This window comes from Bufo gargarizans, chromosome 1 (genome assembly GCF_014858855.1).
Source record: "Bufo gargarizans isolate SCDJY-AF-19 chromosome 1, ASM1485885v1, whole genome shotgun sequence".
Taxonomy (NCBI): domain Eukaryota; kingdom Metazoa; phylum Chordata; class Amphibia; order Anura; family Bufonidae; genus Bufo; species Bufo gargarizans.
In genome coordinates, this window is record NC_058080.1 from 745,526,632 (window position 1) to 745,543,862 (window position 17,231).

The following is a 17,231-nucleotide window of genomic DNA, read 5'->3' on the forward strand; positions in this document are numbered from 1 at the left end:
CGCATAATGTACCTCGAGCCACATAATCACAATTTCTTTTATGTCAGGTGAATGCCTAATTTTTAGGGCCTGTACTCCCGTGGTCGAAAAAAAAAAATTCTAGGCTCCAGCAGGGCACATTTTCCTTTAAGACGCATACAAATGGCCCATGATTAAAATACATATTTTTTGTGGGAATTTTTGTCATTGATCCCCCTCTAGTCTGTCACTGTCCATGTTGTGGGACTATTTGTGCACTTCTAGTAAGTATTTGGTGGCTGCAAATATTACCTGAAGGTTTTTCAGGTTCACCTGCCCTTAAAATGAATGCGGTTCGCGAACATTTGATCACTTTCGTGAATCGTCCAGGCCGATGTTCGTCCATCATTACCGTCCAGTACTTATCTGAGACATACAAAATACGAATAATTCAGCAACATGTCTCCATTCATGCCCTGCAGGTATAGAGGGAGGTGCCCCCCCCCCCCCTAGAGATGCTGTACCCCATTAATAGTGCCCCCGTAAAGTGAAGTGCCCCCTAGAGATCCTCTCCCCTTTTAATAGTGCCCCCGTAGAGGGAAGTGCCTATATATGCAAATTGTCCCCTTTAAAGAACACCTTGCTAGCGCACATAGGCCCAAATTCATGTGCACTTGCTGGTGAGGGAAGCCACCTGGGCAACTGGACAAATGTGTCCAGTTGCGAGCACATCAAAGGTATAGGATCAAAGAGGTCCTCTGCCTGGTGGTGACCACTCAACAGTATACTGGACATCTCCGATGCTGCATGGGAGATGTGCTTGCACCTTTATGTGAGTACTACAAAGGCAAGAGAATCAAATAGATCCTCTGCCTGGCGGCGAGTATGGGGACTGGCTCGGTGATGTCATATAGAGGAGCGCACCCCACTGGCTTTAAATAACCTGGCAGTGGAACGCTCAGGAATGCAGGACCAGCTGAGAGGCCCCACAAGCAAGGTCATCCCTAGGGACAACGAGCAAGATGAGGATCCTCCCCTAGAGGACGAGCAACCCCTAGAAAGCGAGCATTAACCCCCCGGAAGGGGAGCAACTTTGGCTGCCGATTTTTTTAAAACTTTCCCTGCCCTATTCACCCTATACAACAAGCATTCATCATTAACCCTCTCCCTGCTGCACTAAGGGCAATCCATTAACCCTTTCCATGCCTGCCTTTCAATACCCCCTGCATTGGGCCATATTATTAATCCTTTCCCTGTAGATTATTCTACATTATTAACCCTTTTTATGCCTGATTAAGTCAAAGGTTAATCAGGATTGACCCTTTCCTTTCCCTTTATAGTTAACCCTTTGATTCCCTTGTCTGGGGGCAGTGCTATGTGAGGGGGTATCTGTTAGGTAATTTGGTTGGGAGTTGTTATATCTAGAGGGTATTGTGAGTTTTGCATAGTTATAGTGTTGTATTGTATTGTAGTGAATGTGTATGTATATATATTTTTATCCATCAGCATATTCACATGAATATACAGTACAGACCAAAAGTTTGGACACACCTTCTCATTCAAAGACTTTTCTTTATTTTCATGACTAAGAAAATTGTAGATTCAAACTAAAGGCATCAAAACTATGAATTAACACATGTGGAATTATATACATAACAAAAAAGTGTGAAACAACTGAAAATATGTCATATTCTAGGTTCTTCAAAGTAGCCACCTTTTGCTTTGATTACTGCTTTGCACACTCTTGGCATTCTCTAGATGAGCTTCAAGAGGTAGTCACCTGAAATGGTTTTCACTTCACAGGTGTGCCCTGTCAGGTTTAATAAGTGGGATTTCTTGCCTTATAAATGGGGTTGGGACCATCAGTTGCGTTGTGGAGAAGTCAGGTGGATACACAGCTGATAGTCCTACTGAATAGACTGTTAGAATTTGTATTATGGCAAGAAAAAAAGCAGCTAAGTAAAGAAAAACGAGTGGCCATCATTACTTTAAGAAATGAAGGTCAGTCAGTCCGAAAAATTGGGAAAACTTTGAAAGTGTCCCCAAGTGCAGTCACAAAAACCATCAAGCGCTACAAAAACAAAACTGGCTCACATGCGGACCGCCCCAGGAAAGGAAGACCAAGAGTCACATCTGCTGCGGAGGATAAGTTCATCCGAGTGACCAGCCTCAGAAATCGCAGGTTAACAGCAGCTCAGATTAGAGACCAGGTCAATGCCACACAGAGTTCTAGCAGCAGACACATCTCTAGAACAACTGTTAAGAGGAGACTGTGTGAATCAGGCCTTCATGGTAGAATATCTGCTAGGAAACCACTGCTAAGGACAGGCAACAAGCAGAAGAGACTTGTTTGGGCTAAAGAACACAAGGAATGGACATTAGACCAGTGGAAATCTGTGCTTTGGTCTGATGAGTCCAAATTTGAGATCTTTGGTTCCAACCACCATGTCTTTGTGCGACGCAGAAAAGGTGAACGGATGCACTCTACATGCCTGGTTCCCACCGTGAAGCATGGAGGAGGAGGTGTGATGGTGTGGGGGTGCTTTGCTGGTGACACTGTTGGGGATTTATTCAAAATTGAAGGCATACTGAACCAGCATGGCTACCACAGCATCTTGCAGCGGCATGCTATTCCATCCGGTTTGCGTTTAGTTGGACCATCATTTATTTTTCAACAGGACAATGACCCCAAACACACCTCCAGACTGTGTAAGGGCTATTTGACCATGAAGGAGAGTGATGGGGTGCTGTGCCAGATGACCTGGCCTCCACAGTCACCGGACCTGAACCCAATCGAGATGGTTTGGGGTGAGCTGAACCGAAGAGTGAAGGCAAAAGGGCCAACAAGTGATAAGCACCTCTGGGAACTCCTTCAAGACTGTTGGAAGACCATTTCAGGTGACTACCTCTTAAAGCTCATCAAGAGAATGCCAAGAAAGTGCAAAGCAGTAATCAAAGCAAAAGGTGGCTACTTTGAAGAACCTAGACTATGACATATTTTCAGTTGTTTCACACTTTTTTGTTATGTATATAATTCCACATGTGTTAATTCATAGTTTTGATGCCTTCAGTGTGAATCTACAATTTTCAGGAAGGTGTGTCCAAACTTTTGGTCTGTACTGTACATATATATGTAATATTTTTTTTATTAGAATACAGTGTACAGAGTCATAGTTGCAATTGTAGTCAAAGTACGCACGTTAGGATACACGTAAGGGAATAGAAGTTTAGTAAGGAGGCGGAGTCAGAAGAAGCCTCAATTTTCATATTATTAATATTCAGTACAGATATTAATAACATTTTCTTATTACAGCAGGTAATAAAGATGGAGGAGGATACATATGAAACACATATATGAGCATCACTTGGTCACTGAAAATATGTTCCCATTATTCAGGGGTTAATTAACAGATGTGACATCACAAGCAATTCCCACCACCGATATATCACTCAGCTCCAGTATCTAGATACGTTTACCATTAAACCGCAGGAATGTACATATGGGGTTAATTATCACAGATCACCCAGTCAGATAAATCAGTGATATAGTCATCATGCCACCAATATCACGGTCTCCACACAGGAGGGTTAGTCTGTAGGAGCAATGAAGGTCACAGCGCTAGGAGAGAGTATAATATGAGCCAAGAAGACAATGTCTGTCAGTGACAATGGTGACGCTGTCATGGAGCGAATAGAAGAGCTTATTTTATCTATAAAAACTGTTTGGATGAAGATGAAATATTAATATGTCCACATACGTTATAAAACTATTCCATGGAGCGTCATTACTTCTCCCTATGTCACTCTGGACTCTCCCGCAGTGTGGGTGGAGGTGTGAATACAGTGATAAGAAGCAAGGTTCATGGGGACAGTTCATCTTCACTGCTCTGGAAGTAAACAAGGCTCTTCTTCTCTTACTTATATCCACAATACTTTTCCTTCATGGATCCTGTTGACCTCAGAGAAATATAATTTGATCATGTAGCAGATCCAGAATAATTCCACCCAAAAATCTTACTGGCTGTAAGGCAGGAGTTAAACGGTGACAGTTGGATTGTGAGACTACATCTAATGATTGCCAGTGCGATCACAATCCGACAGGTCTGGGATTCACGTCTCAACCTATCCCTTGGTTAAACTTGATGGACGTTTGTCTTTTTTCAACCATATTAACTATGTAACAAGCTGTGATTTTTGGTCGCAGGTCATACGTTACTTTGCCATCACAGGACACGATGCAAGTCATGCGTGACTACAACTTGAGTGAAGTTTGGATAATTTTTTACAGCTAAATCTCAGCTCTAAGACATACAGTCACAGACAAGCTCAGTGAACATTCTGAGACTTGCTGTCACCCGACATGTAGCCCTGATTATTTCCCGGTCTGTGAATAACATGGGGTTAAACTTTCTTTTTTTGCCGTCATAGCATTTCCCATATTCAAAATATGTTCTACAGTTCCTTTTGAACTGATGAGCTTTGGTATTTGATTTCCTTACAAAACATTTTCCACATATAAAACATCAAAATTGCTTCTCTCTTGTGTGAATTTTCTTATGGTTGATAAGTATGGCTTTAGTAGTAAAACATTTCCCACATTCTGAGCATGAAAAAGGCTTCTCTCCTGAGTGACTTCTCTGATGTGCAACAAAATACATTTTGTCTTTAAAACATTTCCCACATTCTGAACATGAATATGGCTTATCTGCTATGTGACGTCTCACATGGGAAACAAGTTGACATTTCTGTCTAAAACATTTCCCACATTCTGAACATAAATACGGCTTCTCTTCTTTGTGACTTCGCTCATGTATAATGAGATGTGATCTATCACTAAAACATTTCTCACATTGTAAACATGAATACGGCTTCTCTCCTGTGTGAATTCTCTCATGGGAAACAAGATGTGATTTCCATGTAAAACATTTTCCACATTGAGAACATGAATATGGCTTCTCTCCTGTGTGACTTTTCTCATGCGCAATAAGATATTCTTTATGTGTAAAACATTTCCCACATTCTGAACATGAATACAACTTCTCCCCTGCGTGACATTTCTCATGTCTAACAAGATATGATTTCCGTGTAAAACCTTTCCCACATTCTGAACAGGAATATGGTTTCTCTCCAGTGTGACTTCTTACATGGAAAATAAGTTGTGGTTTCTGTGTAAAACATTTTCCACATTCTGAACATAAATACGGCTTCTCACCTGTGTGACTTCGCTCATGTGTAACAAGTTGCGATTTTGTGTTAAAACATTTCCCACATTCTGTACATGAATGCAGCTTCTCTCCTGTGTGAGTTCTCTCATGTCTAACAAGAACTGATTTATTTGTAAAGCACCTTCCGCACTCTAGACATGAATATGGTTTCTCTCCTGTGTGAATTCTCTCATGGGCAACAAGATTTGATTTGAGGGAAAAAGATTTTCCACATTCAGAACATGAATATGGTTTCTCTCCTGTGTGAAGTCTCTTATGGGCAACAAGATTTGATTTGGTGGTAAAACATTTCCTACATTCTGAACATGGATACAGCTTATTTCCTGTGTGGTATCTCTCATGTCTAATGAGATCTGATTTATTTATAAAGCACTTTCCACATTCTGAACATGAATATGGCTTCACTACTATGTGATTCCTCTGATGTGTATCAAGAAGTGGTATATCTATAAAACGTTCTGAACATATATTTGGTTGTTCTCCTGTGTGACTTCTCTCATGTTTAACAAGATGCGATTTATCTGTAAAAGATTTCCCACAACTTGAACATGAATAGAGCTTCTCTCCTGTGTGAATTCCCATGGGTGTAGTAAGACCTGCGCTTTTTATGAACTCTTTACCACAGCTTTTAGACCAGATCTGCCCAGTAGAGGTAACAATCTGTGATTGGTCAGGAGAAGGTTCCTCATAATTAGGAGGAGTATAGGATAAATCTGTACTGTGACGCCTTGGATGTAGTTTAACGGTAATGAGGTTTTCTTCTGAAAAGCGCTGAATGATATCTTCTTCATCTTCTACTTTATAATTTAGTGATAACATGAAGTTTCCCTCAGAATTCTCACTGGGATTCTCTGTGAAGGTAAAAATTGGAATTATTATTATTATTATTTTCAAACTACAGAACAGACAAATGTATAACATTCCTATTAGGCTGGAAGTGGATCCAACAGGAACTAAAAGGTTCATTCATTTTGAATCCACTTCTGGCTTTGGTAAAAAAGACTGCCCCAAAAATGCATGTGCTATTCTAGCCTTATATAGCTTTTCATTCTTCTCTGACAAAATTAAGGATTCTGGTCAACACACTGTCACCACTTTTTCCACAAACATGACTCAAAAATATGAAAAACCCAACCATGTCTATCAATCAAGCCTGCCTTCTGCCAATACATGTTCCGAGGCCTGCCACAGCGAAGATTCTATTAATCTCCCATAGGCTGCAATGTTAAATCATTACAGTACATGGAAGAAGCGATCAGATGAAACTCAAACCATTAGGCCTCATTCTCATGTCCATGAATTCAGCCTGAGATGTGTGCTTTACCTCATGACACATTATCTTGTTAAATGTAGACTATGGCCCTACTCAGATTGTCTATAATGTTATCAAAGCGGGTTTCACAAAACAAACTGCATGTACAGTAGTATCAAATACATCTTAGACCTGAAGAGACCGGAGTAATTACTTTGAAACTCCAGGTCAGCCTGTATAATCCTTTTTTAAATATTTTCTTGTCCGATATTAAAATGGGCATATTATTGTGATTATAAGAGGCTGGTGCTCCTCCATTACATGTCACTGCACACACGTGTATACACTGCACATGACGGCTCTTACCTTGTGATATAAGAGGCTGGTGCTCCTCCATTACATGTCACTGCACACACGTGTATACACTGCACATGACGGCTCTTACCTTGTGATATAAGAGGCTGGTGCTCCTCCATTACATGTCACTGCACACACGTGTATACACTGCACATGACGGCTCTTACCTTGTGATATAAGAGGCTGGTGTCCTCCATTACATGTCACTGCACACACGTGTATACACTGCACATGACGGCTCTTACCTTGTGATATAAGAGGCTGGAGCTCCTCCATTACATGTCACTGCACACACGTGTACACACTGCACATGACGGCTCTTACCTTGTGATATAAGAGGCTGGTGCTCCTCCATTACATGTCACTGCACACACGTGTACACACTGCACATGACGGCTCTTACCTTGTGATATAAGAGGCTGGTGCTCCTCCATTACATGTCACTGCACACACGTGTATACACTGCACATGACGGCTCTTACCCTGTGATATAAGAGGCTGGTGCTCCTCCATTACATGTCACTGCACACACGTGTATACACTGCACATGACGGCTCTTACCCTGTGATATAAGAGGCTGGTGCTCCTCCATTACATGTCACTGCACACACATGTATACACTGAACATGACGGCTCTTACCTTGTGATATAAGAGGCTGGTGCTCCTCCATTACATGTCACTGCACACACGTGTACACACTGCACATGACGGCTCTTACCTTGTAATATAAGAGGCTGGTGCTCCTCCATCATGGCCTCCTTGTACAGGTCCTTGTGTCCTTCTATATACTCCCACTCCTCCATGGAGAAATAGACAGTGACGTCCTGACACCTTATAGGAACCTGACAACACAATGACACCGTCATCACCCAGACCCCTCCAGTGCTGTTACTGGAGAATTTCCCAGCATTCCCAGCAGTTTTCACCTCTCCAGTCAGCAGCTCCATCATCCTGTGGGTGAGTTCTAGGATCTTCTGCTCATGTATCAGGGGGTGAGGGGGAGGCTCTGTGATGGGGTGAGGGGTCCTGCTCCGCCCTCCTGACTCCTGGAGATGGATGATGGGAGTCACACAGTCCCCCGATGTCTTCTTCACTATTGTGTACTCCTGTGGATGGAGAGAGACACTTGAAAAAATATGTAAATTACATTTACCGGAAACATGTTTTTCCAGAACTCATAGCGAAGACACTCCCCCCCCTCACTGGACAGGACACCTGGAACATAAGAGCACACCTCCACACCTCAGTTTTACCAGGAATCTGGCCAATGGTAAAACAGAGAAGAAAGCCCTACCTAATCTGAATAGCCTTAATCCTTACTATCTCCTTTTTATGCTCTTGTGAACAAGACACAGAAAAAGTGGAAGAACAGAATACCAAAGAAAATGGGTAAAGAAAAGGACGGGGAGCTGTAATGGGTTGTAGGAAAGCAGATTACTGGTAAGTGTAATCCTTCTTTGACCCCATCTCCCATAACTGCACCCCTGGAGAAATAAACTAGAAGTAAAGCAAATTCCGGGGGACAACTGCCTGCGAGACTTTCCTACCAAAGGCTAGATTAGACACAAAGCAACACTGCAACCTATAGTGCCTAAGAAAGGTATAAGGGAAACCCAGGTGGCCCCCTTACATATCTGAGGAGGTGTCAGCACAGGAGGTGGACACTGCTCTGCTGGAATGAGCCCCCTATTTTTGCTGGTGAAGGAACCCATATTCTTTTCTTGATACTGAACCAGGTAGCTTCGAGGTAGTGAATTAGGCACCTCCTGACATCTAAACAATGGAAATACACTTCCCTATCACATAAGGCTGGAAGAGCGATCTTCTGTTGTCATGGGATGTGGAAACAATCTAAAGCAAAAAGGAATGAAGGCTTTCCATTACTGTCCTATCATACAGGATGGTAGTGTCAGGGGGAAAAGCAGAGAAGCGGAACTTCACTGACCCAGGACACCAAGGTAATGGCACCAGGGCTCCAGATGGTGACCAAAATGGTCGCAAATGCGACCTAGAATTGCTAAATGGCGACAAGACTTTGTAGTCTTGTCGCCATTTGCGCCTAGACCCTCCGCTGCCCTGCCGCTTTCACATTACTGACATGGCATGCGCTGCTGTCAGCACGTGCCATGATCTTCTCAACAGCACAGGGGAGAAGGAGGCAGTCCCCCCTGTACCGCTGGCACCAATGGGCTGATAGGGAGGAGGAGGGGAGGGGCTGTGGCCACTGCACCACCAATAAATAACCTGAGGGGTTAATAGCGTTGGATCGCAGCGTGCAGTCATAGAGGCTGGGTGCCGGGTATGGGATAAGCCTGCGTTTGTATTAAGCATATTCATTGGTGGTGCAGTGCGCCGAACACCCCATCCCCCAAGTATTATCATTGGTGGTGCAGTGGCAGTTCCAATCGGAGCCCCAGCAGTGTAAGCCTGGGGTTCCGATCAGTTACCATGGCAGCCAGGACGCTACTGAAGCCCTGGCTGCCATGGTAACATCACTGATGCTGTGTGTACTATGCACAGGGCAGCAGGGAGAGTGTAGAGTCCTATTCACCCTGATAGAGATCTACCAGGGTGAATAGGACAAGGAATGAAAGATCCCAGGTTCTACCCCCTAAGGGGGGAAATAGTTATTGAATAAAAAGTAAAAAAAAAGAAAAAAAAAAAAAGAAAAAAAAAAGTAAAAAAAAAAAAAACACCAAAATATTAAAGAGGACCTTTCACTAGTATACAAACTAAAAACGAACTCTATCTGTGGGCAGAGCGGCGCCCAGGGGTCCCCCTGCACTTACTAGTCTGCCTGGGCGCCGCTCCGTTCGCCCGGTATAGGCTCCGGTGTCTCAGCTCTGTCTGTTGTACTGGACTGATTTTTTGTAGGAGGCGTGTCCCTTGCTGCAGCACTGGCCAATCGCAGCGCACAGCTCAAAGCCAGGCTGTGTGCTGCGATTGGCCAGTGCTGCAGCAAGGGACACGCCTCCTACAAAAAATCAGTCCAGTACAACAGACAGAGCTGAGACACCGGAGCCTATACCAGGAGCGGCGCCCAGGCATACTAGTAAGTGCAGGGGGACCCCTGGGCGCCGCTCTGCCCACAGATAGAGTTCGTTTTTAGTTTGTATACTAGTGAAAGGTCCTCTTTAAGTTTAAATCCCCCCCTTGCCCAATTTTACATATAAAATATATAAACAATATAAAAAAATTACATATCGCCACACCCGAAAAACTGCAACTTCCGGATTGGGACTCTCCTACAGCCCTCCCTCCAATTCTGGAGACCTGGACCCCGCAAAAGACGTCTCCAACCATCTACCACTGAACATTGAGCTACACACTTTACCTGGAAGGTCGAGTTGTCAGACAACAGTTTTTCCCTTTCTCTAAGGCTTCATCTGTCTTTCCCTTGAATAGGTTCATATGTTTTACAGGGGTGTTTACATTTGATTCCTTCTGTCTGTGGAGTTCTGGGGGAATGAACTTTTGACCTTAAGTCGCGGTTGAGCAGTCCCAGCTAGCCTTCCCCAGGTGGGTCTATTATACTTGGCTCAGCAACCTTCGGATGGCTGTACTTGTGGCTCTGTCCGCCTGTTCCCAGCTGAACTCCACGGACATAAGGGTTTTAGTTGTACTATGCCTTTATTGTCGCAAATTGTTTTCTTGAATTGTTGTTTTCATACTATTCTCAATAGTCTCTATAGAGCTTCACTGCGTCTTCCTCTCTCTCCATGTTTCTTCTTTGTGACTGTCCCCTACCAACGTCGTGATCCAAGGGATATTGTGAGGAGTAGCCTGGCACATGATCTTAGGGCCCTCTTTTTTGCCTCCTTTAGCTATAACCAGTGTGGCCCCTCTTCACTTCTTCTCCATGGCTAAGATTAGGTCCTTAAATGTAAAGGGTCTCAACTCCAACCTTAAGAGCTGTATTACCCTGAGGGAAATCCGTAGATCCAAAGCCAACATTGTTTTATTACAGGAAACACACCTCTTTTGCATTCGCCAAGCATTGGTTCCCCAGAACATATTTGGCCTCTGCCAGCTCCAAGTCGACGGGAGTCGCCATCCTGATATCCAGATCTTCCCCGCTCCAGGTCTTCAAAGTACACGCTGACCCCCTGGGACTGTACCTCATCCTTCAGGGCTCCTTACATGGGGCGAGTCTGCAGCACGGTCTATGCTCCTAACTCTTGTCTTCTCTCCACCCTCTCTTCTGTTCAAGGCGCGGTACAGCTGATGGGGAGACTTTATTGTCCCCTTCTCAAACTGTTTTGACAGGCTCACCTCCCCTCCCCCCGACATTCCCATCTAGCCAATGTAAACGTCTCTCCAGAGGCTTCCGAAGGCTCATTCGCACACACTCTCTTTACAAACCTCTGGAGAGTAGATACCCCTACCACACGCCAATACACTTTTTACTCTCCTCCCCATCTTACTAATACCAGGACAGACTATTTATTTGGCAATGTCATGGCCCTAAGATCCCTAGTTGACGCGTCCATTGGCCCAATTACATGGTCGGACCATGCCCCCATATACCTGGAATTAGCTCTCCCCTCTGTCCCGCTAAGACATACCCAATGGGGTCTGAATGATACCCTTTTGGCCAATCCATCGACTTGTGCTCATCACTGTGTCAGTACTTTGTGGAGAATAAACCTACTGCACCCTCAGCGGGAATCCTGTGGTAGCTGCACAAAAAGGTATTTAGCGGAGCATGCATTACCTTTCTTCTCGATTGAAAAAAGATGGAGAACACTGAGAATGTTTGCATTCACTTTGAGCGGCAGAACAATCTCTGGCCTCTCACCCCACGACACGAACACAGACAAATAGTTGATTTGCGGACCCGCCTCAGGTTCCTGGCTTTGTCATCGGCGGAACGGCTGATCTGTTACACTAGACAGCACTTCTCTGCCTATGGGAATAAACCACACACCCTTCTGGCTCGACAACTTAAAGAATGCATGGCCGCTACTACTCCACACGCTATTGGAGACCATAGAGGCGTGCTCCAGCATCACTCAACCTCCATAGCTAACCTGTTCCACACATATTACAAGGCTCTATACTCCCTTCCTTCTACTCTCCCTGAAGATGAAACGACCGGAAACGCACTATTAGATGAGTTTCTGTCTGAATGCCATCTACCTTCTCTAACTACAGAGGCCCTGACTCGCCTTAACCGAGCGATCACCATTGAGGAGATTAGGGAGACTATATCTGATTTACCCAGTGGGAAGTCGCCTGGCCCCGATGGGCTTTCTTATAAATATTTTAAGACGTTTGGAGACTTATTAATACCTCATATGGCCAAACTATTTAATGGATTTCTGAAGGGTGAGAGAATACCCGACACCATGCTGGGTTCCTCCTATATAACGGTTATTCCCAAACCTGGTAAGGACCCCACTGATGGCTCTGGCTACCGACCCATTAGCTTACTGAACTCAGACCTGAAGATATTTACAAAATTGCTAGTAAACCGTCTGAATTGCTGGCTCCCCCGCTTGGTCTATAAAGATCAGGTTGGCTTTGTTAGCTTCCGCCAGGCAGGTGACAACACCAGACAGTCCATTGACCTGATAGATATAGCTGACAAGGGAGGGGTGGAGGCACTACTGCTCACCTTAGACACAGAAAAGGCGTCTGACCGCCTGAACTGGAACTTTATGTTCCAGACGCTGCATCATTTTGGATTTAAGGGCCCATTCATGGCTGCCCTGATAGCCCGTAATCATCCCCAAAAGCGGTGATTCGGTTACCGCATGCCCATTCCCCCTCTCTCCGGATCTACAACTGGACAAGACAAGGGTGCCCCCTCTCCCCCCTCTTATACGTTCTGTGCATTGAACCCTTAGCGGCCCTAATACGTAATAGCCCCGACATCCAAGGTATACCGGTCGGTCAGAGATAAGTAATTTTCTATCTCAGTCTTCGCTGACGACGTCTTACTCACCTTTACCAATCCTTTATCTCCCTCCCTAAGCTTCACGAGGTGTTGGCGCGATATAGCGCACTATCTGGCTATAAGCTTAATACTTCTAAGTCCGAAGCCTTACCAATCAACATGTCCCCGGACAGACTCAGCCTTCTTCAAAGCAGGTTTAATTACACCTGGCGTGCCCACTCCATTAAATATTTAGGGATCCAACTCATGCCCGGTTACTCTTCTCTCTATAAAGATAATTTCCCATTGCTACTAACGGGAATGGATGCCCTTTTTATTAAATGGAAACGCTCCCGATTTCCCTCATAGGTCGTATAGCGGCCAAAAAATGACCAAACTCCCTAAGTTACTGTACTTGTTTGTGACCCTCCCGGTGGGGGTGCCTGCTGCAGTCCTATACAGTCTATACAGTCTGCTTTTACCAATTTTGTATGGAACTATAAACGCCATAGGTTTTCCAACCAGATTTTGGTGGCCCCGGCTTCTAATGGAGGTATGGCCCTTCCTAACATAGCCTCGTATTATCTGGCAACGAACTTGAGGCATATCGCCTCCTGGTCTACACTGCATTCATATAATCGATGGACTGAGGTTGAGCGGCTGTGGCTGGCACCGATCCACCCGGGTACCATGATCTGAGGTTCCCCTCCCGCTATCTCCGCCTCTAATCTATTGGGCCCCATTGGGTTCACAAGGGAGGTCTGGTTCCGGAACAGGATTAGATATAACAGCCACCCTGCGCTCCCCTCTTACTACTTTTCTTTTCACTTCCCCATCTACCGGAGGGTTTGGGGTTTGGGATAGTTGGACCGTGGAGGGTTGCAGGGCTCTACAGAATTGTCAACCTGAAAGACCCTCTCTCCGCTAGGTTCTTGACATTTGAGGAGCTGCAGGCTACATTTCCCCTACCAGACACGCTGCGGTTTCAATATCACAAAATACTCCACTATTGTAAGAAGGTGCTGGGTGCTTCGGAGGTCCCAGCCCTCTCCCCGATTGAACAGGTCTGCACCCCGAGCCCTTCCTCCAAAGGTCTAATTTCCGACATACAGTATACCGGGTCCTATCTGTTTCAGACTTCACGGTAGGGTTGTTTCGGGTATTGAACTTTTGATACAATACCGGAATTTGCCTTTTATCAATACTAGGCTATGCTACTGCACAGCCCAGTATCAGAGAACATGAGCGCGCTGCTATCGGCATGCGCCATGTTCCCTCAGCAGCACAGGGAGAAGTAAGCAGTCTACCAATGAGAGCGCAGAGGGGGAGGGGCTGTGGCCACTGCGCCACCAATGATAACTAACGTTTAATACATTACAAATACAAGCGGCAGAAACACAGCGCCGGCACCCTGCCTCTGACAGGGTGCTGCGATCCGTGGCAATTAACCCCTTAGGTGCCGCACCTGAGGGGTTAACTGCCGCTAATCACAGCGCCCTGTCAATGTGTTTCTTCCACCGGCTGTATTTGTATTAAACTCCGAAAATGGCCGGTGCTTCACCATTTGAACCACAATTCTACCTTAAAAGTCTATCTTAAAGAAATCCAGCCAATAGTTCTAGAGTCAGTGAAGAGCCTGCAGCAGATCTGTCCTCCAGCCGGAGTCCCTGTGATAAATCTGCTGCAGGTCTAGATCGCCGAGCGAAGAGAGCGCCATCTACAGGATTAGTCAATCTGGGCCTATGTGTCTGTACAGATGTCAGACCAGTGGTAGAAATCCTCACTCCAGGCCGCATCTCATCATCTTGTTCCCGACCCTCTCCTTCTGGTACAACGTGCCTACTTACCTCCTCATGGCTCCTACAACATGCCTATTGGTCACTGGTCACATGATACATCACTCACCATACTGGGGGCTGATCTTCAGGTTCTCAGTCATTTGGAAGGTCTGGAGGCCGTTCTCCAGGACCCTGGACTCTTCCTATCACTTCCTATGATGGATTCTCCTTCCCGATGTCTGACTTGTTACAGAATACAATAGAGTAGAGAAATCTAGAAAAGTTTACCTCTCCGCTCAGCAGGGAGATGATCCCCAAGGTGAGGTCTAATAGTCTTCTGCTGATCTCCTTCCTGTCCATCCTTGGTGGCTCTTTCAGGAGAAGGCTCGTATTGCTGGTTTTCTTCATCCCTCCTCCAAAAAAAAGGAATAAAGGTTAATCAATGAGTCCCATGTCTCCGATAATTAGGGCGAGAAAAAGTAAAATTCATCCCGCAAAACTCAGACCCTCATAAAGCTGCACTGACGGAAAAACCCTGAGCTCCGGGTGTATCTAAGCTCCTGGCAGTGCAGTGTGTATCTAAGCTCCTTGCAGTGCAGTGTGTGGAGGCAGGAGACTTTGAGCTCCGTGTGTATCTAAGATGTAACTGATGGAAACCAGAGGTATTTCTCTTACACTTCTTTGGTTCTCCAGCTTTCCATGGAGCAGGACGGGCACAGTGCCTAATGACTTCAGTCAGTGCAGATACACAGTCCCCTCCCCTATTTTCTCACATTCCTGACCATTCCTGATTACTATCAGACATCAGAAGTCATCAGTGATCCCTCAGTGACCTGCACCCAGTAGAAACACCAGTCAGGTGCAATACTAGGATGTGACCACCAGAGGGCAGCCTGATACCAGAAAACCATCACATACAGCCAGAGGTCCTGGAGTCACTGCCCATAACAATCTAACACTGGGAGAAAGAAAAATACTAAATATATTTAACCCCTTAATGACCGCTGATGATGGATTTCTAGGGCGGTTATTAATGGGCTTTATTCTAGGCCTCTGTGTTTCTACAGTGGACTAAAATACGCACTGCAGGGGTCTCCTGTGCAGGACAGAGCGGGGGCTCCATGACAGCCAGGCTCCTGCTCTAACGGCCGGGTCAGCAGAAACACCGATCCACGTCTTCCATTACATGTCACTGCACACACGTGTACACACTGCACATGACGGGTCTTACCTTGTGATATAAGAGGCCGATGCTCCTCCATTACATGTCACTGCACACACTGCACATGACGGCTCTTACCTTGTGATATAAGAGGCTGGAGCTCCTCCATTACATGTCACTGCACACACGTGTATACACTGCACATGACGGCTCTTACCTTGTGATATAAGAGGCTGGTGCTCCTCCATTACATGTCACTGCACACACGTGTATACACTGCACATGACGGCTCTTACCTTGTGATATAAGAGGCTGGTGCTCCTCCATTACATGTCACTGCACACACGTGTACACACTGCACATGACGGCTCTTACCCTGTGATATAAGAGGCTGGTGCTCCTCCATTACATGTCACTGCACACACGTGTATACACTGCACATGACGGCTCTTACCCTGTGATATAAGAGGCTGGTGCTCCTCCATTACATGTCACTGCACACACGTGTAAACACTGCACATGACGGCTCTTACCTTGTGATATAAGAGGGTGGTGCTCCTCCATTACATGTCACTGCACACACGTGTAAACACTGCACATGACGGCTCTTACCTTGTGATATAAGAGGCTGGTGCTCCTCCATTACATGTCACTGCACACACGTGTATACACTGCACATGACGGGTCTTACCTTGTGATATAAGAGGCTGGTGCTCCTCCATTACATGTCACTGCACACACGTGTACACACTGCACATGACGGCTCTTACCCTGTGATATAAGAGGCTGGTGCTCCTCCATTACATGTCACTGCACACACGTGTAAACACTGCACATGACGGCTCTTACCTTGTGATATAAGAGGCTGGTGCTCCTCCATTACATGTCACTGCACACACGTGTACACACTGCACATGACGGCTCTTACCCTGTGATATAAGAGGCTGGTGCTCCTCCATTACATGTCACTGCACACACGTGTAAACACTGCACATGACGGCTCTTACCTTGTGATATAAGAGGCTGGTGCTCCTCCATTACATGTCACTGCACACACGTGTATACACTGCACATGACGGCTCTTACCTTGTGATATAAGAGGCTGGTGCTCCTCCATCATGGCCTCCTTGTACAGGTCCTTGTGTCCTTCTATATACTCCCACTCCTCCATGGAGAAATAGACAGTGACATCCTGACACCTTATAGGAACCTGACAACACAATGACACCGTCATCACCCAGACCCCTCCAGTGCTGTTACTGGAGAATTTCCCAGCATTCCCAGCAGTGTCACCTCTCCAGTCAGCAGCTCCATCATCTTGTGGGTGAGTTCTAGGATCTTCTGCTCATGTATCAGGGGGTGAGGGGGAGGCTCTGTGATGGGGGGAGGGGTCCTGCTCCGCCCTCCTGACTCCTGGAGATGGATGATGGGAGTCACACAGTCCCCCGATGTCTTCTTCACTATTGTGTACTCCTGTGGATGGAGAGAGACACTTAGGGAACAAACCCTTCAGGGGCCATGTGCTCTCCTCCGGCCCTCTCCTCCTGGTACAACGTGCCTACTTACCTTCTCATGGCTCCTACAACATGACTATTGGTCACTGGTCACATGACACATCAC

At 45.7% G+C, this 17,231-nt stretch overlaps 1 protein-coding gene across 1 annotated transcript; it reads right to left on the reverse strand.

The window, feature by feature from the left end:
- Positions 1 to 3,102: 3,102 nt before the first annotated feature.
- LOC122937947 (zinc finger protein OZF-like) lies at positions 3,103 to 16,757 on the reverse strand. Its single transcript, XM_044293162.1, has 2 exons — positions 16,698 to 16,757; positions 3,103 to 6,034 (listed from the first exon to the last, which is right to left on the reverse strand). Exons 1-2 carry the CDS (start codon positions 16,729 to 16,731, stop codon positions 4,482 to 4,484), a joined length of 1,587 nt encoding a protein of 528 aa, XP_044149097.1. The 5' UTR covers positions 16,732 to 16,757; the 3' UTR covers positions 3,103 to 4,481.
- Positions 16,758 to 17,231: the final 474 nt, after the last annotated feature.

Excerpts from the sequence above, each read along its gene's own strand:
- LOC122937947 (XM_044293162.1), bottom strand. The coding sequence starts at position 16,731 with ATGATGGAGGAGCACCAGCCTCTTATATCACAAG. Across the intron at positions 6,035-16,697 it reads CCAGCCTCTTATATCACAAG|AGAATCCCAGTGAGAATTCT; the intron begins GTAAGAGCCGTC and ends TTACCTTCACAG.